The sequence below is a fragment of the Engystomops pustulosus genome, chromosome 11, assembly GCF_040894005.1.
Source record: "Engystomops pustulosus chromosome 11, aEngPut4.maternal, whole genome shotgun sequence".
In the NCBI taxonomy this organism is placed as follows: Eukaryota; Metazoa; Chordata; class Amphibia; order Anura; family Leptodactylidae; genus Engystomops; species Engystomops pustulosus.
Window position 1 is genome coordinate 7,248,373 of NC_092421.1, and position 24,275 is coordinate 7,272,647.

General features: G+C 43.0%; 1 protein-coding gene across 2 annotated transcripts in view; it reads right to left on the bottom strand.

Annotated features, from left to right (window-relative positions):
* The window catches only part of ERCC6 (ERCC excision repair 6, chromatin remodeling factor), a 43,623-nt gene that overhangs the window by 15,292 nt on the left and 4,056 nt on the right, over nucleotides 1–24,275 (bottom strand). For both annotated transcript variants that reach the window (XM_072129298.1, XM_072129299.1), the window contains exons 3-15: nucleotides 22,484–22,604; nucleotides 17,793–17,904; nucleotides 16,990–17,686; nucleotides 16,002–16,109; nucleotides 12,019–12,177; nucleotides 10,497–10,632; nucleotides 8,476–8,646; nucleotides 7,467–7,643; nucleotides 5,488–5,604; nucleotides 5,316–5,411; nucleotides 3,337–3,555; nucleotides 950–1,060; nucleotides 704–823 (exon numbers count right to left, since the gene is read on the bottom strand). In XM_072129298.1, coding sequence (XP_071985399.1) covers nucleotides 704–823; nucleotides 950–1,060; nucleotides 3,337–3,555; nucleotides 5,316–5,411; nucleotides 5,488–5,604; nucleotides 7,467–7,643; nucleotides 8,476–8,646; nucleotides 10,497–10,632; nucleotides 12,019–12,177; nucleotides 16,002–16,109; nucleotides 16,990–17,686; nucleotides 17,793–17,904; nucleotides 22,484–22,604 — 2,344 coding nt within the window. The remainder of the gene's footprint in view (nucleotides 1–703; nucleotides 824–949; nucleotides 1,061–3,336; nucleotides 3,556–5,315; nucleotides 5,412–5,487; nucleotides 5,605–7,466; nucleotides 7,644–8,475; nucleotides 8,647–10,496; nucleotides 10,633–12,018; nucleotides 12,178–16,001; nucleotides 16,110–16,989; nucleotides 17,687–17,792; nucleotides 17,905–22,483; nucleotides 22,605–24,275) is intronic.

The window sequence follows — 24,275 nt, forward strand, 5'->3', positions numbered from 1 at the left end:
GTTATTAAAAATGTTTTACCTGTGTGAAGATAATTTCTCACAAATGTAGTCATATAATCCCTTAGAAACAAGACTGTGTCCTTGGATACGACCACCTCTGCTGGAGGGATTCCACAATGAAATGTCTGGGAGTTACTGAAATGTCCCACACCCGTCCTGTGGTAATGATCGCTGAATCCAGGAGGTCAGGCAGGACTCAATAGCGCATGTCTGGCCACCGCTGCCAAAATGTGAGGTGGTCGTATCCAAGGAAGCTATCTCATTTCTAAGGGACAACATGGCTACATTTATGAGAAATTATCTTCACACAGGAACATTTTTTTAATAACATTGAACTGAAGAAATGTTTGCATATGGCAAATGAATTTGTTTAAACGTGAAGGTCACTAATGATCTCTTCGAAGAGGAGAAGAGAATGATCTGTAAAGTATGAAGAGCACAACAACATTTTTATTTCCCCTCAAGTGCTTTATTCTGGTCAATACTTCTGTAAGGAGACGTAAAAGCGATTCCGAGATTTTAGGAAATCCCTAATGGCCTCTGTAAAGTGGATTGAGTGATGTTCACCTACTACAGAGAACGCGGATCCTCAGCGCCGCCCAAGAACCATTCGCCAGAACAAAAAGCGATCCAGCTCAGACGATATGGGTAATGGCCTCTGTCCATACATTGATATGCAGTGTACACTATATATGTCACCTACCTGTGTATCCGTGCTGGGGTTCCAGTCAGGGTCATAGATGACGACTCTATTGGCTCCGGTGAGATTCACTCCCAAACCTCCAACTCTGGTGGTGAGAAGGAAGACAAAGATGGAGGTGTCCTGTAATACACACAATCAAGCTGACAGCAATAAGGCAAACACAGCGCAATGACAATCCTCCAGCGCCTGCACACAACGTGCTGTGTGACCACTCACTGCAATAATCATTAGGGAAAAACTCACTACCTCGTTAAACTTGGTAATGAGCGGCTGTCGTGACGCCACCGTTGTAGTTCCATCCATTTTGAGGTAAGTGTAACCGATATTCAGGACAAAGGCTTCCAGAATCTGTAACATCTAAAAGAGGAGACAAGTGTTACACCAGCAGCATACCGTATATACTCGAGTATAAGCCAGAAACTGGGAAACCTCGAGTATAAGCCAAGGTATATATATTCTGGCAAAGCAACGTTAGGAAATCTACCACCAGGATGAAGGATTGTAAATCAAGCACACTGACTTGCCGGCGTGCGCCCCCTCTGGCAGGATCTGCTCTTCTTGTAGCTTCATATGCCTTCGTTTTTAAGAAAAAGAGGTTTTAGAAATTATGCAGATGAGCCTTCGGGGTTCCAAACTACATTGACATCTATAGAGTCTGGAGCCCCTGAGGCTCATTTGCATAATTTGTGAAACCTTTTTATTGTAGAAACAAGGTCCTGAGAAGTTAAAAGAAAAGCAGAACCTGCCAGAAGGGGCACTCACCAGTATGTCAGTGGGCTTGGTTTACAATCCTTCATCCTGGTGGTAGATTTCCTTTAAGCCAAGTGCACCAAAAAAAATATAGATGCAACCGTGTGCACATCATGACCTGATTATTAAAGGGAACCTATCACCACGAATCTACCTATAAAGGTAGATCGGGTGGTAGGTGGATGTAAGGGACGTGAGGATAGCTCTTTTTAGAGCTAATCCTCACGTCCCCGCTAACTTTAGGTACACTTTATTCCCCTAATATGTAAATTTCGTTATGCGGCTACTGGGGCGTGAAGTAGCCGGCACGAGGCTACACAGCGCGGCTACTCCACGCCCCAGTAGCCACATTACTCCTCCTACCCGGTTGCGTGCGGCGCGCAGCTCCTTGTAGCTGCGCGCCCTCGTCCGACAAGCCGGCTACTGCGCATGCGCAGTAGCTCCGGCCTCGGAGCTGGGACTGCTCAGCAGTCGGCCGGCGTTCTGCGTATGCGCAGAACGCCATCATGACGGACGAGGGCGCGCAGCTACGAGGAGCTGCGCGCCGCACGCAACCGGGTAGGAGGAGTAATGTGGCTACCGGGGCGTGGAGTAGCCGCGCTGTGTAGCCTCGTGCCGGCTACTCCACGCCCCAGTAGCCGCATAACGAAATTTACATATTAGGGGAATAAAGTGTACCTAAAGTTAGCGGGGACGTGAGGATTAGCTCTAAAAAGAGCTCTCCTCACGTCCCTTACATCCACCTACCACCCGATCTACCTTTATAGGTAGATTCGTGGTGGTAGGTTCTCTTTAAGGAGCATGTGGACAGTATGAAATATTGTGGCGCAACAAACTAAAACATTGGGCCACATGTATCACTTGTTTTTTCTGTTGTTTTTGCGCCTTTTCGTTTAGGCGCACCGTTTTTGCGCCATTTTTGCGATTAAACGTCAAATTAGCCGCGCAGCTAAAATAACCACCTTTCCCTCATCTATCGTTCAATTCCAGATGTTTTGCTGCGCCTAATGATATTCATCATGTGCGACTTTTGCATTTAGGCGCAAAAACGGGCGCAAAAACACTCCAGCTCGAAGGTGGCGTTATCGGAGAAGAAAGCACTTTGCAGAAGAGCTCATTTCTAGCAGCAAAGCTCAGCCAGACACTGGAACATATAATAGATACATTGGATACATTACAGACACTGGAACATATAATAGATACATTAGATACATTACAGACACTGGAACATATAATAGATACATTAGATACATTACAGACAGGAGCTGCAGACTCTATTTACAGTTCATCACTTTCTATTTACAAAACATTCTGCAAAACGCTGAGCTCACAGCAAGAGCAAAAGAAGTTTGCACAAGTTTGCAGAAGCTTGCAGATACGACATACAAGTGTCCCCCATGTAATTCTGCACAGTGTCTGAGGGGGATACTGTGCAGAATTACAGGGGTGCAGCAGGAGACCAGCACTGGGGGATCCCCTCCAGGAGAAGCCCCTGCTGAGGAGGTCACTGGGTGCTGGGTGTCACACACCTGGGTGCTGCTGTGAGTGTTATCTTCATTCTGGGCTGTGGGAGAAGCAGAGAGGAGCTTGTAGCAGGATCACATGTAAGTGCCCGAATCTAACATTGCGCCTAAACTGCGCCAAAATTGCGCCTAAACTGTGTTAAAGTGAAGTGATTAATAAGAGGCAGAAAATATACTTATCACAGATGGTTGTAGCTTGTGATAATTCTGGCAAAACAGTGCGCCCGAATTTAGGCGCAACTACTACACTTAGGCGCACAAAAGTGATAAATGTGGCCCATTGTCTCCACTATTGACATATTTGGGCCATGGAGAACAAAGTCTCATTTCCTTTAACCCTTGCCCTCCTGAGCTCCTCACCTGCCGGGACTGAGTGAATAGCAGAACTCTGTGTCCTTGTCGATGCCAGATCTTTAGAAGTGACTCCACGACGATCATTTTCCCCGACCGTTTCCAGTAACCAAACTGTTCCCCTTCCTCTATGTCCTCATCTTTGGTTCCCTTTAGAATTTTAGTTCCTCCAGTGAACAAATCCGGGTGATTACAGATTTTTCTCATGGCGATCAGTCCGGGAAATACCTGCAGGAGAAAACACCAAGAAAATTACTGTAAACTAAAAGCTCAAATGATAAATATACACTGCATTAGTGCTGAGATAGGAGGGGCGGGGAGGGGCAGACAGTGTAACAGCTGATAAAGCTGAAGGGCTAGTGGAGGCCCTCAGGCTCATAAAAAATCTTTTAAAAAGTTGATATTAGAAGGCAGGAGGCCATGGATAACACATGTAAGGAGATACCACAGTCACACAGCCCGGGTCTAGGAGGAATGTCCCGGGTTTATCCATGTTTGATATTGATGGTAGATTTCATTTAAAGGGGTTTTCCCATCTGGACGTTCACATTCCCCATCAAATAATAAGTGTACGACGCTTTATGGAAAATGTAACTTTACCTATGAAGTAGTTTTTTTTTTCCAACTTTGAGACACTACCCCTGTATTCCCATTTACATTAATCTGATAACATGTGTGCACCATAGACGGGCGCACCATCCATAGGCGGGCGCACCATCCATAGGCGGGCGCACCATCCATAGGCGGGCGCACCATCCATAGGCGGGCGCACCATCCATAGGCGGGCGCACCATCCATAGGCGGGCGCACCATCCATAGGCGGGCGCACCATCCATAGGCGGGCGCACCATCCATAGGCGGGCGCACCATCCATAGGCGGGCGCACCATCCATAGGCGGGCGCACCATCCATAGGCAGGCGCACCATAGCCCTGCCTGACCCCAGCGTTTATTATCACAGGACAGCTGCGGGACAAGCATTAACGCGCGGCAATTTTATATGCAAAATCAATGCGTTTCTTTGCACATTCACTCCAGTAATCATATCCTAGGGAAGTCCACATAGTAAATCCCTTTTAAAGAGAATCTGTGAGAGCTTATTGCACCCTCAACAGCTCCAAAGTCATAAGCAAGAGAGCTGTGAAAAGTCATATTCTGCCTCAGTGGAGTCATGTTTAGAGGCTGCAGGGGGGGGGGGGGAGGAGAGGGTCCCTTAAGAAGCCTCCATCTCCACTTCCACAGCACCTACACTTTTTGACTTCCTATTAAAGATAGGAGTTTCCTGAGGCTTCTGTGATATATATATATATATATATATATATATATATATATATATATATATATATATATATATATATATATATATATATATATATATACACACACACACACACACACACACACGTATACATATATATATATAACCTGCCTTTGCACCAATCATATTGAGATCTCTACTACTTGCTCAGTCTGGGTCCGAGTGTTTACCCCGTTTGGAATTTCAGGACTCCAATACAATGTAATTGCCAAGCATGAGGTGCATTAAAGGGTTTGGCCCATTGACCTCATGTTCTTTGTATTGTGTGTGTAAGTGTTGGGGGGCAGGATATGAGGTAAGTTACCAATATCCATCTATGAATAGCCAAGTGAAGCCTCGTGTCTATTAATCTCAGTCGGACTTTCCTGACAATATAATGGCTGCAGATGGAGGGTCATGTGATATCCCACCGTCCCTGAGCAATCACAGTGGTAGGACCTTATGACAGTCTCCATGTATATAACATTAAGGTCCTGGCAGGGCGATTGCTCATGGACAGATAGAGATCACATGACCCTCCATCTGTGGTTATGTTATGTCTGGCTGATGGTGCAGACCTTTTAATACAAGTACATTGGTAAATTACCCAATATCCTGCCCCACCCCCATTCCAAAAAATTATGATGTAAAGTGGCCAACCCCTTTAAACACCAAGATCCTGGACGTCTCACCTGCATGTCACCATTCAGTATCCCATACACTTCCTTGGAATCTATGAAGTTCTGGTAAACTTGTCTCTGCTCATCCGTCAGCCGACAAAACAGAACCTAAAAGAAAAAGGTCAAACCAATCAGAAAAGGCCTCACCGACTCCGTGTCACAAACCAGAGACAATGGAGGTCACCTGTTCATTCTTGTCAGGTAGGGACAGGCTCATCTTCACATCGGCCTTCATCCGTCTCAGGAGATAGGGGTTTATGGTGTCGCGCAGGACGCAGGCGCATTTGTAAGCAGTTTTAACCTGGAATATTAAAGAGACATTTACTAAGAGGCCGAAGCACAAGGTGAGGATGAGAGCGGCTCCCTAAATGCATCTCCTTATATACCAATTACAGGCGGTCCCCTACTTAACACCCGACTTACATACGACCCCTAGTTACAAACGGCCCTCTGGAGGTTGGTAATTTCCTGTACTTTATCCTTAGACTACAATAATCAGCTGTAACAGTTATCACAGGCGTCTGTAATGAAGCTTTAGTGTTACTCCTGGTTCTTATGACAACCCAACATTTTTAAAATCCAATTGTCACAGAGACCAAAAAAATATTTGGCTGGAGTTACAATGATAAAATATACAGTTCCGACTTACATACAGATTCAACTTAAGAACAAACCTACAGAACCGATCCTGTACGTAACCCGGGGACTGCCTGTATATACAAAATGACTTGTGTAATAAACACGTAAAAGTGATCAGAATTACAAACCCAAATTCCTGGCAACAGCTGCCAGACTCCGTCCTTTTCCATCACTAAATGTTTCATCTGCCCTGGAGGAGAATCTCTTTATTAAAGGCTCACGGATTAAGCAGATTAGGATTGTGTGAAATGTGAGATGGAAAGTGTCATCATACTAAAGGATCGTCCTAACATGACCAGACCCCCTGTCCATAAGGACCATTGTAATATTCAACACAAAGGTGTACATAAAAAAAAAAAAGTCATATAAATCAATAAATCATATTTAATAATAAAAGCCACATTGTTACAATTTTACTGGGCGCATTGGCTGCTGAGCATCCGCTGGACTGTAGCGATCATCACAAAAAGGCAATTGTTTAGGTTGTATTGATTTCACAAATAGTCATTTAATAGAAAACCTCAGACGTCACTGTTATATATTTGTGCTTTAATGTCTGTCTAAATTTTGTAAAAAAAATGATAAAATTAAAATAAATTTAAAAAAATAATAAATTATATATATAATAAAATAAAATATATAAAATATATAAAAATAAAATATATATACAGTATAATTATGGTAAGATATAAAATATAAATATCTAAAAAAATAAAATATATATAAGAATTATGGTAAAAATTTAATGACAAACTTTACTTTGATCTTTTCTTCTCCTGCAGTACAAAATAATCTCAATAATATACACAGACATAGGTTCTGGAGGTTTGTTCTTAAGTTGAATTTGTATGCAAGTCAGAACTGTATATTTTATACTTGTAACCTCAGCCAGAATATTTTTTGGTCTCTGTAACAATTGGATTTTTAAAAATGTTGGGTTGTCATCAGAACTGGGATGAACAATAAAGCTGCATGACAGACGCCTGTGATAACTGTTACAGCCGTTTATTGTATCAGTAATTTAACAATATCCAGGGGTCCGTTTGTAACTAGGGGTCGTCTGTAAGTCGGGTGTTCTTAAAGGAAATCTACCACCGGGATGAAGATTGTAAACCAGCACTCTGACATACTGGTGTGTGCCCCCTCTAGCAGAAGCTTTTCTTCTTTTAGCTTCGTATGCCTTTGTTTTTAAGAAAAAAAGGTTTTAAAAATTATGCAGATGAGCCTCCAGGGCTCCAAACTCCAGTGACATCTATAGAGTCTGGAGCTCATTTGCACAATTTCTGAAACCTTTTTATTATAAAAACAAGTCCTAAGAAGCTAAAAGAAAAAGTAGATCCTGCAAGAGGGGGCGCAAACCAGTATGTCAGTGTACCTGGTTTACAATTCTATATCCTGGTGGTAGATTTCCTTTCAGTAGGGGACCGCCTGTAGTAAATTTCCAATTTTAAATACATATTTATTGAATGAAAAATAGGACTAAGTATTATTAGGATCTTCTGAAAAGGAAGCAAAACAACCTACCTGAACAGGAGAGGCATTGGAGTAGCCTCCCATAGTGATGGGAACGGAGAACTGCTCCATGAACACAGGGAGGGTGCCAAGTTTTCCGGGGAAGACAAAGTCGAACAGAGACCACAGCTCCCGCAAATTATTTTGCATAGGAGAACCGGACAGAATTATGCGATGAGGAGTGCGGAACTGGTTAAAGAATAATATACAAATCAATAACAGAACAATCGCTTTTCAGTAATAACCAAGAGTCAATGTCAATCTGATAGTTCTGACTTCAATATTCCTAGTAAGTGGGAACAAGGCTCGTCAGTGATGTGCACCAAAAGTACCAGAAATCAATGAAATGGTGGACAAACCCTGATGTTCTAGGTGGCTGAACTTTCAATTGCCCCCACTAAGTCGCTTACTGTAGAAGTTTGAACATTGAACTTAAAGGGGTTGGCCGGTCTTTTACACACGTTGGCCATGTGCCTTTACTGCCTTCATTATAATCCCTGATTATTCAGCACTCCCTTTACTTACATTTTTTTCTGCCTGCAGACTCCCTGTGATTCTATGTTTATATGTGTGAGCACCGATGAACAGGAGAAGCTGTAGCAGCAGAGTTATGACTCATCCTGCCCCCATACCTCCCCTCTTCATGGGTCTGTCAGTGAGGAAGGACAGATTAATTTTTTAAAAAATGGCCAACGCCTTTAATAGTAAAATGTGTTAACCACAGACAAGATTTTATGTATCAGAAAAAAACTGCTTGTCGTATAAGAAAATAAAAGAGAATTTTGCATAGTATTTCTTTTAGATAAAAAAAACAAAAAAACCATGTCCAATGATTCATTTTTTACCTCTTCGATGCCATTCAGTATTTAACTTGTTGTGCCAAGTCAGCCCAAATCCTACAAAAGATCCCCATATACTGCAATATATACAGCACGCTGGTCCTACCACTGCAGCCATTAGTGAGAATAGGACCCCTTAGTCCTGGATTGCTGGGGGTCCTGTCATTGTTGTGTCCACTCACCTGTTTGCATGCTAATGTTACTCCTGCGTTGGGATTCCGAATCTTGTGCCCCTCATCCAAGATGACATAGTGCCAGTGATACTTTATTAGTTCTTCTTGCATTAGACGGACATTGGAATAAGAGGTGATGAGAATCCCGCGGCTGCTACCGATCTCTCCGATCAATCTGACCTGAAATGCAGAACGAGACAAGAAGAACCTTTTTTATAAATGGTTATAATAAATATAATCCTTCTATAAATGGTCATGTTAGTCTAGATTTGTAAGTTACCAAGGGCTTCATCTAAGCTAAAACTGTGGTGAGGGTTGAATAGCCAAAGTGATGTGAAAAAAGCGTGTCGGGGGGGGGGGGGGGAGATGTCAGTGTCCCTCAAGTACCTACCTATACCTATTCTACACTATGATCATGTCATACACTTTACACATGTAAGCCGTGTGCACCAATGCAATGCATGTGTTAGGAGCATCTGACCAATACAAATGGAAACAATTATAGCCGAAAATCTTCTGCACTGAACAGGTTGTTTACAGCTCTCCTGGAGCGGATGTATATGGGATGGATGCGCAGGCTGGTAGTGGGGGCGGTCCATTCCACCTCCTTATTGGGCTAGGTCAGGTTTTGTGTTGTTCAGCACCTTGGACACAGGGGGTGGTAGCAGCCTGATCAGGCGGGATAAAGCTGCTGAGCAGAGCTGACTGAGCCCCCTCTGAAAGGAGGCTGGAGAGCGCACACACAGCCCGGACTTCTGTGCCTGGAGCAGCGATGTCCTTTATGTTTTAGTGGTGGATTAGGGGAAGTCTCTGTATAGCGAGCACCCAGACGGGGAGGATTTTGTTTAGGTTTGATGCCTGAATGTGAAGACTGTTTGTGTAGTACCTGCTACTTGAATAAACGCAGGTGAGACCTCATTTGGACTGAACTGCATCACAAATTTCCGCTACCACGGTCTCTACTGGGCCAAATCTCCCAATATCCCCTACTTAAGAACACCCGACTTACATACGACCCCTAGTTACAAACGGACCTCTGGATGTTGATAATCTACTGTACTTTATCCTTAGGCTACAATAATCAGCTGTAACAGTTATCACAGGCGTCTGTAATGAAGATTATTGTTAATCCGGGTTCTTATGACAATCCAACATTTTTAAAATCCAATTGTCACAGAGACCAAAAAAATGTTCTGGCTGGGGTTACAATAATAAAATATACAGTTCTGACTTGCATACAAATTCAACTTAAGAACAAACCTACAAAACCTATCCTGTACGTAACCCGGGGACTGCCTGTACTTACAGACAACAGCTGCCTTGTACTGTGCACAGGTCTGCCACCTGCTGGTCATTCATCCTTATAATCAGGTGCGCCTTATAATCCGGTGCGCCTTATATATGAACCGTACTTACAGACAACAGCTGCCTTGTACTGTGCACAGGTCTGCCACCTGCTGGTCATTCATCCTTATAATCAGGTGCGCCTTATGGTCCGGTGCGCCTTATATATGAACCGTACTTACAGACAACAGCTGCCTTGTACTGTGCACAGGTCTGCCACCTGCTGGTCATTCATCCTTATAATCAGGTGCGCCTTATGGTCCGGTGCGCCTTATATATGAACCGTACTTACAGACAACAGCTGCCTTGTACTGTGCACAGGTCTGCCCCCTGCTAGTCATTCATCCTTATAATCAGGTGCGCCTTATACAGGCATTTTTGTTGATGGTGCGCCTTATTGTTCCGAAAAATATGCTAATAATTAATTCTAATTTATTTAGAAAAACATCTAAAAAAAAACTGCAACAAAGTTGCAGAGAGCTTCAAGAAGGGTCTAGATGCCTTTTTACACCTAAATAACATTGATGGTTGTTATATAGAACTGTTTCCCCTAAATCCCTTCCTCATCCAATCCCTTCTTTTCTTTGGTTTAACTTCATGGTTTATACGGTTGAAAAAAGACACAAGCTTAAAAAAAGTAGAATCCATAAGTACGGAAATATCTAAGAAATAACGTTACTTCTCACCTTTTTACCAACAAAGCTCCCAGTATCATGAAGAATAGCGACGCGGAGTTTTGGCCACCAAGTATGAAACTCCTTCACCCATTGGTGCATGACCGTGGCTGGACACACAATGATGCTGGGACCCAAACCCTCATATCTAGAAAAGAATATATAGATTTATAAATGATACATATAGTTAATGCAGTCTAGGTTTATGTAGCATTAGTGGTTCTAGTTCCAGTCTTTTGACTTGATTGTTTAAATTTTTAAAAAACGCCCAAAATAAACAAACGTTGGCCCTCGATCCAGACAAAAATTAATTGTGCTGATGCCACACAAATGGACATTAAAAAAAAAAAAAAATCAGCATGCCCAATCCTTTAACTGGGAAGCGTCAAAAGACACTTTAAAGGACATCTACCACCAGGATCAAAGGTTGTAAACCAAGCACACTGACATACTGGTGTGTGTCCCCTCTGGCAGGATCTGCTCTTCTTTTAGCTACTTATACCGTTGTTTTATATCAAAAAAGGCTTTTAAAATTATGCAAATGAGCTCGAGGGGCTTCGGGTTCCATTAAACACCTATGAGAGTCTGAAGCCCCGCAGGCTCATTTGCATAATTTTAAAAGCCTTTAAAAACAAAAAAAAACCAAACAAACAAACAAACAAGGGAATAAGAAGCTAAAAGAAGAGCAGATTCTGTCAGAGGGGACACACACCAGTACATCAGTGTGCTTGGTTTACAACCTTTGATCCTGGTGGTAGTTTTCCTTTAAGGGAACCTGTCATCAGGAAGCTCATTTTCACATTGATGACAGGTTCCATTAGCCTCTGGCATGTTCATTCTAAACATTCCTTCCTGGTGCTGGCGAGGTACCAGATATGATATTGATACCAGAATCCATATGTGAGAGGCTGTGGAACCTGTCATCATGTAAAAAAAAAACGACAATCCCTTTAAGATAGTTGTCTGGTCCTGGTGAAATTGGCAACTTCTGCCAAAATGGGCCAAGTTCTCTCTAATATCTATGAAATAATAGTACAATTTATATGAAATTAGCAACGAAATTGGGCGACATTTGTTAAAAGAAGAGTCAGTAAAGCCCTCCGAAGATTTTAGGATCAGCAAAAAAAAAAAAACCTTGGAAAAATGTGGGTTAAAAGATTTTTTTTTTTCAGTAGCCAGAATTAGATATATTATTCATTCCATACTTTCTCCAATATATTAATATTTCCTTGGCCCATGACATGGCCACAGCTCTGTTACCAGAGCAGGTAGTGAGCAGTCAGTGGGAAGACGCAGACACAGCGCGAGCCAAGACTTCATTACTAGTGTGAGCTCTTTAATTTCCTGTGCCCTGCAATTCCCCTCCCTGTCATAAACGGACTTTAAAGCAACCCCCCCCCCCCCAGTAAGCGAATTAAAGGAGCCATCTAATTGAAATGCGGTGAATAATTCAGCAGGCCCGCCCTCTCTGTAATAACGCTGATGAAATATTCATGGCCGCCTCAGACTGCCAGGCTACAGCGCTGCCACTTGCCTGTAATCAGAGCCTCGTGTCCTCATCCTGCTGGAGCTCAGGCCGGCCAGGAAGGCAATTATCTGGATGGTTTTGCCCAATCCCATTTCATCTCCCAAAATGCCGCCTGCCTGTTGGCAATGAAGCTCCCACAGCCACCGCACACCTGTCTGCTGGTACCTGTGGATGAAAGGAAACAAAGTGACAAAGTGTCAACAACAGAAAAGCGCACCAGTAGTAACATGCATCTCCCTTACAAATGCTTGGATGGACTTGAATGGAATTGACCTTTGTGTATGGTTGTAGCAGCAGGACTGTGAAAAATGCAGTTACAATCTGTGAAAGGGCACTCAGGTTGGATCATGCTCGCGGCACGGTGCTAATAGCACAACATTATCGAGGTGTAGCCACATGGCTCTAGGGCTCACACCCAAATCTGTCAGCATGTTTATCAAGTTCACAATGGAGGACAGCTTCCCTTAAAAGGGTTTTCCCATCTGGGCATTTACATTTAATTGAATTCATTTGCCATATGTAAACATTTCTTCTATTGGATGTTATTAAAAAAAATGTTCCTGTGTGAAGATAATTTCTCATAAATGTAGTGATGTTGTCCCTTAGAAATGAGAGAGCTTCCTTGGATACGACCACCTCACATTTTGGCAGCGGTGGCCAGACATGCGCTATTGAGTCCTGCCTGACCTCCTGGATTCAGCGATCATTACCACAGGACGGCTGCGGGACCTGCAGTAACTCCCAGACATTTCATATACAAAAACCTTTTGTGTCTTTGTGCAATCCCTCCGGCAGTGGTGGTCGTATCCAAGGACGCAGTCTTGTTTCTAAGGGACCATATGACTACATTTATGAGAAATTATCTTCACACAGGAAATTTTTTTTAAATAACATCCAATTGAAGAAATGTTTATGTATGGCAAATGAATTCAATTAAATGTAAATGCCCTGATGGGAAAACCCCTTTAAACTTATTACCATATCCGCACAATATGGTACAACTATCACATTACAGTCTGACCACTGGGGCTCCTACCAATTTGCTTTTAGAGATTTTGGATCTCAACATTTTCCTTAATTTCTCTAATGCCAAGTGGCATTGGATGACCCTGGAAGCCCCTGTATGAAATAATATTACGTGTACAGCCAATCCCATTGTGCAGGGAATATTTGGGGCAGTAGATCAAAATCGGTGACTCCAAATATTCTTTTTAACCCAATTTTCCATTCGCAGTCCATTCTATAGAAATGACTGATAATCAGAATCTTTGGAGGAATAGTCCTGCAGATCCAGCCGAGTAGAAACCATTGCTGCAGCGCATGAAGTTATCAGAGGACAGATAAAGAAGCGGGATGGTAAATTATAGGATGAATAAAACATGTGCTAACCATTAATAAACAATGCTGCAATCTAGGAAGACCTTCTGGAATATTCGCTCTCACAGTTATCGGGCTATTTATGGGCAGACAGCTGGCTCTTTATGGTACATGTATGTCACGTGACGGTATCTGCAGGCCTGTGTAAGGCCTCAATCACATTCACTTCTAAGAGGAGAGAACCGGGGACAATAAAAGTGACTTCCCCTGGAAAATGGACGTGGTCTGGAGGCGGCCAACCATTGGCCGGAGAGAGTCACATGACCAGCCTGGAGCAGACCGAACATTACAGGTTAAGTATGTTTTTCTATTCTCACCAACTGTCGTGATATATTCCGTATTTTTCGGATTATAAGGCGCACAATCAATAAATTCCTGCTAAAACATCTAGGTTCATATATAAGGCGCACCGGATTATAAGGATGAATGACCAGCAGGTGGCAGACCTGTGCACAGTACAAGGCAGCTGTTGTCTGTAAGTACGGTTCATATATAAGGCGCACCTGATTATAAGGATGAATGACCAGCAGGTGGCAGACCTGTGCACAGTACAAGGCAGCTGTTGTCTGTAAGTACGGTTCTTATATAAGGCGCACCGGATTATAAGGATGAATGACCAGCAGGTGGCAGACCTGTGCACAGTACAAGGCAGCTGTTGTCTGTAAGTAAGGTTCATATATAAGGCGCACTGGACTATAAGGCGCACCTGATTATAAGGCTGAATGACCAGCAGGTGGCAGACCTGTGCACAGTACAAGGCAGCTGTTGTCTGTAAGTACGGTTCATATACAAGGCGCACCGGATTATAAGGATGAATGACCAGCAGGTGGCAGACGTGTGCACAGTACAAGGCAGCTGTTGTCTGTAAGTATGGTTCATATATAAGGCGCACTGGACTATAAGGCGCACCGGATTATAAGGATGAATGACCAGCAGGTGGCAGACCTGTGCACAGTACAAGGCAGCTGTTGTCTGTAAGTACGGTTCATATATAACGCGCACCGGATTATAAAGCGCACCTGATTATAAGGATGAATGACCAGCAGGTGGCAGACCTGTGCACAGTACAAGGCAGCTGTTGTCTGTAAGTACGGTTCATATATAAGGCGCACCGGACTATAAGGCGCACCTGATTATAAGGATGAATGACCAGCAGGTGGCAGACCTGTGCACAGTACAAGGCAACTGTTGTCTGTAAGTACGGTTCATATAAAATGTACCGGACTATAAGGTGCACCTTTAATATATGAGAAAATCGAAGGATTTTTTGTGTGCTTTATAGTGCGAAAAATACGGTAATCATCTTAGGTATTCATTCAAGTGATTGGTTATAAATATCAGGGTCCCACGTCATCTTGAGAATGCAGGTGGTTAGAACGGACCCTGATCTCTCCATCCATGTAAAATACATATAGACTGAGCCGCCATATTGCTTCTCTGATAGAAGAGCTCATAATATGCATCACAAAAAACGGAACAGGAAGCCTTCATCAGTCACAATGTGACAGCAAATAAACAACAACAATAAGACCTGACACTTGTGTCCAGAGCAAACTCGTAATTTTGTCCGAGCCTTGGGGGGGTACAGGAGAGGAAAAGTCTAGAAATTATTTCTTAAAAGTAATTTAATATATTTGTGACAATTCGCATTGAAAACCAGGGACTAATATGCTGTGAGCGCCGGTCACCCCCGACCGAAGGGCTGATCCTGGGTCTATGAATACAGAAACCCTAGTGCAGTGGTGGCGAACCTATGGCACGGGTGCCAGAGGTGGCACTCTGAGCCCTTTCTGTGGGCACCCAGGCCGTCACCCCAATACAGATTTTCCCAGATAGGACTCAGGGCTTCCTCCTGTGTCCAATACAGCCCAAGACGTGCTCAGCGCCATCTAGCAACATCCTTGGCTGCCAGGACTACAGGAGGAGCGAGAAGGTGCGGATAGAGATGGATTGTCACTGGAGCTCCTGCTCTGGGTCCCCTGATCCTTCCTCTTCAGGGCACCCTGGAGGGAAGCTACAATCCAAATTTCTCCATCATCTTTCTATTGCATTGGTGAACTCAGGACACCAACACGATTAAAACCTGTGCTACAGCAGGGATCAATAAGTCACTGCTTACATTGTCATGATGGCACTTTGTGACATATAAGAGGGATTTGGTTGTAGTTTGGGCACTCTGTCTCCAAAAGGTTCTCCATCACTGCCCTAGCGATACATTATTACAGGCAGTCCCCGGGTTACATACAAGATTGGGTCTGTAGGTTTGTTCTTAAGTTGAATTTGTATGTAAGTCGGAACTGTATATTTTATAATTGTAACCCCAGCCAGAACTTTTTTGGTCTCTCTGACAATTGGATTTTAAAAATGTTGGGTTGTCCTAAGAATCAGGAATAAGAATAAATCTTCATTACAGACGCCTGTGATAACTGTTACAGCTGATTATTGTAGCTTAGGACTAAAGTACAATAAATTACCAACATCCAGAGGTCCGTCTGTAACTAGGGGTCGTATGTAAGTCGAGTGTTCTTAAGTAGAGGACCGCCTGTATTCTTATTATTCTAAATCATCTCATGAAGGAAACACTTAGAGATCACTGAGCGATTGCCACTTACTTATACAGCTTTTTCCAGAGGGATCCCGGGATGGAGAAACCTTCATCAAACTCCACATCGCTGTCCTCAGACTCCTCCGGCTCCTTCGCTCGCTCCTTATGGTATTGTCTGAAGAAAAACCAAGAACATCTTTCCTGTTCCTTCATGTAAGTTTGGGGTCAGGATTTGATCCCATCATAAAGCTACAAGATGTACACAAAATATTTCCAAAATAGGAGCCTCGGGCACCCAAACATTTTTGCTTTCTGCATACAAATACTTAATGATACTTACAAAATTCCCAGCAAGCTTTGTGATAAATTTGCCTCATTAACCCCTTAACGACCAGGCCCTTTTTTATGTGTGTCCCCCCCCCACCTTCAAAAAAGAGCTGTGCGTGAATATTCTGCATAACAAACTACTTAATATTCCGTGGAAAGTGGCCAAAAAATGCTTTGAAATGCAGTGAAACTGGTGTAAAAATGCATTTGTGCGCCATCTTCTTGTGGGCTTGGTTCTTACGCCTTTCGCTGTGCACCGCAGATGAAACGTCTCTTTTATTCTTTAGGGTCGTGACGATCACATCGATGCCAAATTTATATAGTAGTTTATTGTATTTTAATACATTTTAAAAAATAAAACCAACTGTACAAAAAAAACCCCCTTCTTTACAAAAAAAATAAAACCTTCGCGTACAAAAAATTAAAAAATCTTCAGTTTGCCATTTTCCGGTGCTAATAACTTTCTCATACTTTGGTGCACGATGTTGTGCCGGATGCTATTATTTGCAGGACAAGGTGACTTTTTCTCTGGAAAAGCAAAACAATCAGCACTCTGTGGGATGCCCCCTGAAATCTTGAAAACACTACGTGGCAAAAAATCAAAAAAAAAAAAAAAAAAAAAAGGTGGAGTTTCGGACATTTGGGCGCTATTTTCCGTTATGGGGCTCATTATTATATTTTGATCGATCTCAATGCCGTGTGCAATACAGTCCCAGAAGACGACTTACCTCATCCGATGCTTGAAGATCTTGACATCCCCATCATCTCTGCAGCGTTTGTTCTTTGAGGAGCGAGGAGCTTCGTCTTCACCAGAACTTGGGAGGAATTCTGGGTCCATTCCTTCATGTCGTGGTCTTTTGCGCACTCTTTTCCTCTGCAGAGGTTTTAGCTCATAGTCGGAGCCTGGACTGTCACGTGACGGCTCGTCCTCCTCGTCCTCCTCCGTGCTTTCTCCTCTTTCATCTGGTGAATATTGGGATCCTTCGCTATCATCTCCCCGACTCTCCTGCGTGGAGAAGTCATCCGTTTTTTTCCGTGGGATTCCCGTACTGTACGGCGTGTGCCGCGCTTTGCTTTGTAGTTTTTTCATCCTTTCCTTTAACCTCTTCTCGGCAGATGGAATAGAAGTTGCTTTATGCTCTGATTTCACGGATCTCTCGTTATTCTTCGCTTCTGGTTTGGCTCCGCCTTTTTTACCCTTTTTAGAGGTAAAGGGACGTTTTCTTTGTGCCGCCATTTGCGCTTGTTCAGAAAGATATTTCTCAAAATCTGAACTGTCGTTGAGCATTAGTTTTCTCGGCTTGCGTTCCTCTTTTGGGGGGACCTTGGTACCGAAGGGCGTCATGTGCCCCGTGCGGATGAGCTCCTCCCACTCATTCTCCTGGGATGGCATCAGCATACTGCCCAGAGAGGATGGCAGGACATCTGAGGAATAAACACACAACCAGATGGATATGTTGTTACCACTGGATAATAGACAATGATGACAAGTATTCATGGAAGAGACGGATGTATAATGTCCGGCGCTCACCTTCTTCAGGGTGATCCGTCTGCTCCTGTTCTGCATCGCTCTCCTCCAGGCTGATGCCCAATTCTGCTCTCAGGCGTCTCTTTTTAGCTCTTATTTTTTTAAGTTGTTGTTCCTGAAGAAGCAAAAATCCCCCCCCCAAAAAAAAAACATCAATAAGTGAGTGAATGAATTTCAGAGGAAATAAAGATATAACTTAAAGGGGTATTCCAGGAATATGAAAGTCTGATACAAAATACCAATAATAATATAAATAAATATAACAAAACTCAATGTCATTAGTCACAAAATGGAGCGCAAATAGTTTATATTCATATTATGATACACAATATTTTATGGCCTCTCTAAAGTAGGTGGAGTTATCACCAAGATGGCCGCCAGTGGAAACTACAAGTCCCATGATCCTTTCAGTAACTCCTCCTCCCTCTTATGCTCTGCTCCTAGCAATGATCTAACAGGTTTTCCTGCTCTGTTACCATAGTAATGATGTGTAACTGCCATCACCACACCGGCCATACTGGATGCACTGCAACCGACTACAGCCAGAGTGGTGATCACATGACCTGCCCAGGCAGCTGCAGGACATGTGATGTGGACATGTGACCAGCGGCATCTTCTGTCCTGTGTCTTCTCCGTGCGGAGGAAAATAACGGACTGATTAAAGGGCCGGGAGCATTGTAATTCTCCATCACAGTCTATGCCACAGCATTTTCCTGCTAAGGGGAGCAACATTTTAAATAACAACTAATTACACATTAGCTTCTATTTTACTGACCCATTTGTATATGAATTATGCTGATTCCTGGAACACCCCTTTAAATATCCTTGGATAGCGCTTCTCAACTAGTGGACCATGGTCAGAATCCAGAAGCCTGCACCTGGTTCTCCATCTAAAGTGTCAGAACTCAACTTATTTTCTATCTATAAAGGTAGATAAGCCCGGTGGGCACATGAGAGGCGCTCCTGATGCTAAATTGTCTGCGATCATCCAGGAAACATCCATAGGATTCTTATTGAAAGGTAAACGGTTGGACTTCTGAGGAACCAATGACTGGCTGCCCGAATACTAGGGATCTCTGATAAAGACAGTTTCAAAGATTTTGTCCATATGTACAGACAGTCCCCAGGTTACATACAAGATGGGGTGCGGAGGTTTGTTCTTAGGTTGAATTTGTATGCAAGTCAAAACTGTATATTTTATAATTGTAGATCCAGACAAGAAAATTTATTTTGCTCCAGTGACAATCAAAGTTTAACATTTTTTTTCTGTAATGGGACAAAGGATTATCAGTAAAGCTTTATTACAGACACCTTACAGCTGAGACTATAGTGATGTATCCAGAGAGGTCACCAGAGGTCACAGGGGGCAGAGGTTAACTAGGGGTTGTCTGTAGGTTGGGTGTCCTTAAGTAGGGGACCGCCTGTATCTGATATGAACTACAATCAATTTTTTGAGGCTTTTATAATCCACAACATTACATTTTTTTTGTGAATGGTTTTGCTTTGAAGTTACTCCTCTTATCTGCACAGTGGGGGAGACTTATCACACATTAGGCCAGTGCTAAATGACACTCGTCTTCTGCTCTGCCAGATTCATTGTCGCCGTTGACGCCTTACTTTGAGTTGTACTTTGTACCATTTAATAGCTGACCCTTTGTCGTACTAGTAAATGTCTACAACACTTGATAAACGTAGCGCAAGGTGAGTTTTTTCAAGGCGAATGATTGATACATTTACCCAAGTCATTTTCTGCATCTCAATTAAACTGGTGACATTACAAAACGGATTACAGTGTTGTGACAACTTTGTCAGGAGCCGCACTGTACTTAAAGGAAACCTACCATTTAGAATGGTAGGGGTAAGCTGTAAGTACCGAGCACCAGCTCAGGGTGAGCTCAGGGTGAGCTAGTGCCGGCACTTACTTTCATTAGTGGTATCACTTTAGAGCAGAAGAGGCTTCGGCGCTGCGTCCGCACGATCGTGCACGCGCCTGCATAGGAAAGAGCAGAGATGTTGCGCGCAGCGCCGAAGCCCCTTCTGCTCTAAAGTTTAAAAAGTGTTAAAACCGCGATACCGCGGTTTATAACACTAACGAAAGTAAGTGCCGGCACCAGCTCACCCTGAGCTCACCCTGAGCTGGTGCTCGGTGTCTACAGCTTACCCCGGCCATTCTAACTGGTAGGTTTCCTTTAAAGGGGTTTTCCCACAAAGACAAGTTAGGCCTTATCCATAGGATAGGGCATAACGTGCTGATCAGTGGGGGTCTTAGTGCTGAGACTCCCGCAGATTGTGAGAACGAGGGGTCCTAAGACGGATGGCCGCGCATGTCCCCTCCATTCATCTCTATGGATCTGCATAGATCAGCACTGAGACCCCCACTGATCACAGGCCCTATTCTGGGGATAGGGACCGACTTGTCTTCATGGGAAAACCCCTTTAAGTCCACTTCTGTTTATGACTGAATATGAAACAAGAGGCATAATTCCCTCCCACTGTATAACCGTAGTGTAGAATACACATTCCCCATCATGTTCTTACTTTTCAGTCTCCGGAAAAAAATTAGTAAAGTGAGGGGGTTGAAAATGATCTTTATTGTGTAAACATCACTAGGGGATTGAAATTTGAGAATTTTCTTTTATGGGCAAAACCCCTTCCATAACATGTTTCTTTAAAGGGAACCGACCACCACGATTCTACCTATAAAGGTAGATCGGGTGGTAGGTGGATGTATGGGAAGTGAGGATAGACCTTTTTAGAGCTAAACCTCACGCCCCTACTATCTTTTTTAAAATCTTTATTGCACTAATATGTAAATTTTGTAAAGAGGCTACTGGGGCGGGGAGTAGGCGGAGCTGAGGCTACACCTTGCGGCTACTCCACGCCCCAGTAGCCTCTTTGCTCCTCCTACCGTGAGATCTTCGACGCACAGCTCCTCTTGCTGCGCGACCTCATCCGAGAAGCCGGAGTTCTGCGCATAAGTTTATTTCCTATATGCAAATTACCTTTGGTGGCTACTGGGGCTTGTCCAAGCGGCAAGAGCTAAGGCTACTCTGCGCCCCAGAGTAACTGCTCTTGTTCTACCTCCTGCTGTACAAGACTTTGATGAAGTCGGTAATGGGATGAGGCACTGCTGCAAATGTGCAGGGCTCCAGAGAAGCCTCAATTTACTGCGCATGTGCGGGCAAAGTGAATAGTGCGTCGCGGATGGACAGAGGCAGCCGGAGGCAGAGGAAGAGAAGCTGCTGGGGTGTGGATGAGCCTTAGCTCCTGGCGCTTACGCGGCCTCGGAAGGTAATTTGCATTAAAAAATACGATTTTAAATCGACTTACAGCTGCACCGATACCAGAATTATGAATGTGATACGATCATGACACTGTATGATATTACATGATATGCGGCTATAACACAAAATGTTTAGGGTGCAGTCACATGGGCATTTACATTGCATATAGAAGCGCCATGCAGAGATCTGGGGGAGGCGGAGCTCAGCCCAATCGCATACGAGTTTCCTTTGAAACACACGCGATCCGTCACAATGACAGTTTATTGTATGTATTGTAAAGGTCGTCCTGGTAATGTTCATATAAAATGTATCATTTATTTTGGTGTCTTATACATTTTTATTAATTCAATTTAACTGTATTAATTATGTGCACTAAAAAAAAAAACACAAAAAAAATGGGATAATGTAGATATATATATGGAAATATTGTATGGAGAAGTTACATCTCTATATAGCAGTGCCTTAAAGGGGTTTTCCCATTTGGACAATCACATTTAATTGAATTCATTTGCCATATATAAACATTTCTTCAATTGGATGTTATTAAAAAAAAATGTTCCTGTGTGAAGATAATTTCTCATAAATGTAGCCATGTTGTCCCTTAGAAACGAGATGGTTTCCTTGGATACAACCACCTCACATTTTGGCAGCAGTGGTCAGACATGCGCTATTGAGTCCTGCCTGACCTCCTGGATTCAGCGATCATTACCACAGGACGGCTGCGGGACCTGCAGTAACTCCCGGACATTTCATATACAAAAACCTTTGTGTCTTTGTGCCATCCCTCCAGCAGAGGTGGTCGTATCCAAGGGCACAGTCTTGTTTCTAAAGGACCATATCACTACATTTATGAGAAATTATCTTCACCCAGGTACATTTTTTTTAATAACATCTAATTGAAGAAGTAGATCTATACGGCAGAATAATGAAATTGAATGTGAATGCCAAGATGAGAGGAGAAAACCCCTTCAAGCTTGTGTAACAGTTCATGATTTTTCCCTTATGACGGGATTCCTGACATCTCCTCTGAGGATTCCCCTGCAGGCAACTACTAGTCGAATCTGCAGAACTGCGCAAGTCATTCAATACATAAAAATTCCAAAAACCCAGATATTGAAACGGAGTTTTAAAGTATCGAAAAAGTATTGAGGTTTCGATGCAATGTGTAAACCTAGTTAGAGGATTAGCCAAAGCCAATTTAGGGGACAACAGAACCACGAATCTGCCATCACATCTACTGCAGTTAGTATAAACCTCATGTGAACTTTGTGCGTCGTCCAGTGGTTTCCATTGACCAGTTCAGGACAAAGCTGCAGAAAGATGTTCTCCACAAGACATAAAAACAGACCTAAGAGAACCTAATGCTGATAACAGCTCACACACCCCATTTCATATGACATAATTACTCACTTTATTGTGTTTCTGACGCTTCACGGAGTCCAGTTTCCGGCTGATCTCCTTACATGTCGCAGCTTGGGGCGAAAGTTGATCGATGATTTTGTTGATCTGCCTTAAGGAGGCGAGACATGAACTGTAAAGAAAAAAAAAAAAATTAAAAAAAAACATAGAAAATTTGTCCTGACTGTTCCCTAAATATTTGAAACTATTATAAATGGTGAAAATCAAAATATCCCAGAGTTAAAGGACAACTGCCACCAGGATGAAGGACTATAAACCAAGCACACTGACATACTGGTGTGTGCCCCCTCTGGCAGAATCAGCTCTTCATTTAGCTTCTAGGGACCATGTTATCACAGAAAAAAGGTTTTTAAAAATATGAACCTCAGGGGCTTCGAGCAGCCTGGAGACCCTCAGGCTCATTTGCATACATTTTTAAACCTTTATTACAAACAAGGGCATAAGAGGATACAAGAAGAGCGGAAGCAGTGCACACACCAGTACGTCAGTGTGCTTGGTTTACAATCCTTCGTCCTGGTGGGGGATGTCCTATGTGCAGCTCTCAAACGGTTAAGCTCAATGTTCTTCTGAACAAACATCTGCACCAGAAACTTCAAGTGTGAATACAGCCTAAACGGTTTCAATGATGATGCATATGGTAAGAGCGGCACAGTGGCTGAGTGGGTGGCACTTCTGCCTTGCAGCGCTGGAGTCCTGGGTTCTAATCCCACCCAGGTCAACATCTGCAAAGAGTTTGTATGTTCTCTCCGTGTTTGCGTGGTTTCCTCCGGGTCCTCTGGTTTCCTCCCACACTCCAAAACATACTGGTAGGTTGTTTAGATTGTGACCCCCATGGGGACAGGGACCAATTTGACATCCTTGTGCAATCTGTAGGTGCTATATAAACAATTATTATTATTATATGGCGTCTCACGGCCTTCCTCCACTGTAACAACTTTGCACACACGACTGCAGGTAAGCAGAACTTTATATATATTGCATGGTATCAGAGTATATAGACTAAATTTGTATTGTATAGCTTTTAGGCCAATACCTGATTAATGTTCATTTTGTACCGAGCAGAACCCAGATGTGTGACCCTTGTCAATCAATATCTATATCCTAAAGAATCCCTTAAAAACGCAGCAATGTGAAGGTGTTTAAGTTATTTTCTTTCATGTACAGAGCCGCGTGAGGCTTATTTACTCTGTAACAAATTTCACTTCTCCGCGACCTTATTAATTATCCTGTGCCGCATACTGAAAAGTTAGAAAAAAAATTCCAAATGTGGTTAAATTGGCGAAAAATCGCATTTGCGTCACTTTCTTGTGGCCTCACTTTTTTTTACGATTTTTCACTGTGCGCCCCGAATGATATGTCTACTTTACTATTTGGTTCAATAGGATGACGGGAATAGCAAAATAATAGGAGGTTTTATTGTGTTTTAATACATTTTCAAAAATTAAAACAACGTTGCAGATTTATCAAGCGGTCGAAAAGTCAGAATATTTCTAGTTGCCCATCGCAAACCAATCACAACTCAGCTTTCGTTTGACCAGTGCTGATGAATATTTTAAAGGGGAACTGTGATTGGCTGCCAGGGGCGATTAGAAATATTTAGACTTTCCGACAGTGTGTATAAAAATAAATAAATAATTGTTTCGCCATCTTCTAATAACTTTCTCATTCAGAGCCGTGTGCGTTTTCATTGTTACCATTTGCGACCTTCCGATCACTTTTGATAGATCGGGCATTATGGGACACGGGGATAACATGTTTGCGATTTGGCTATTTTTTAGACCCT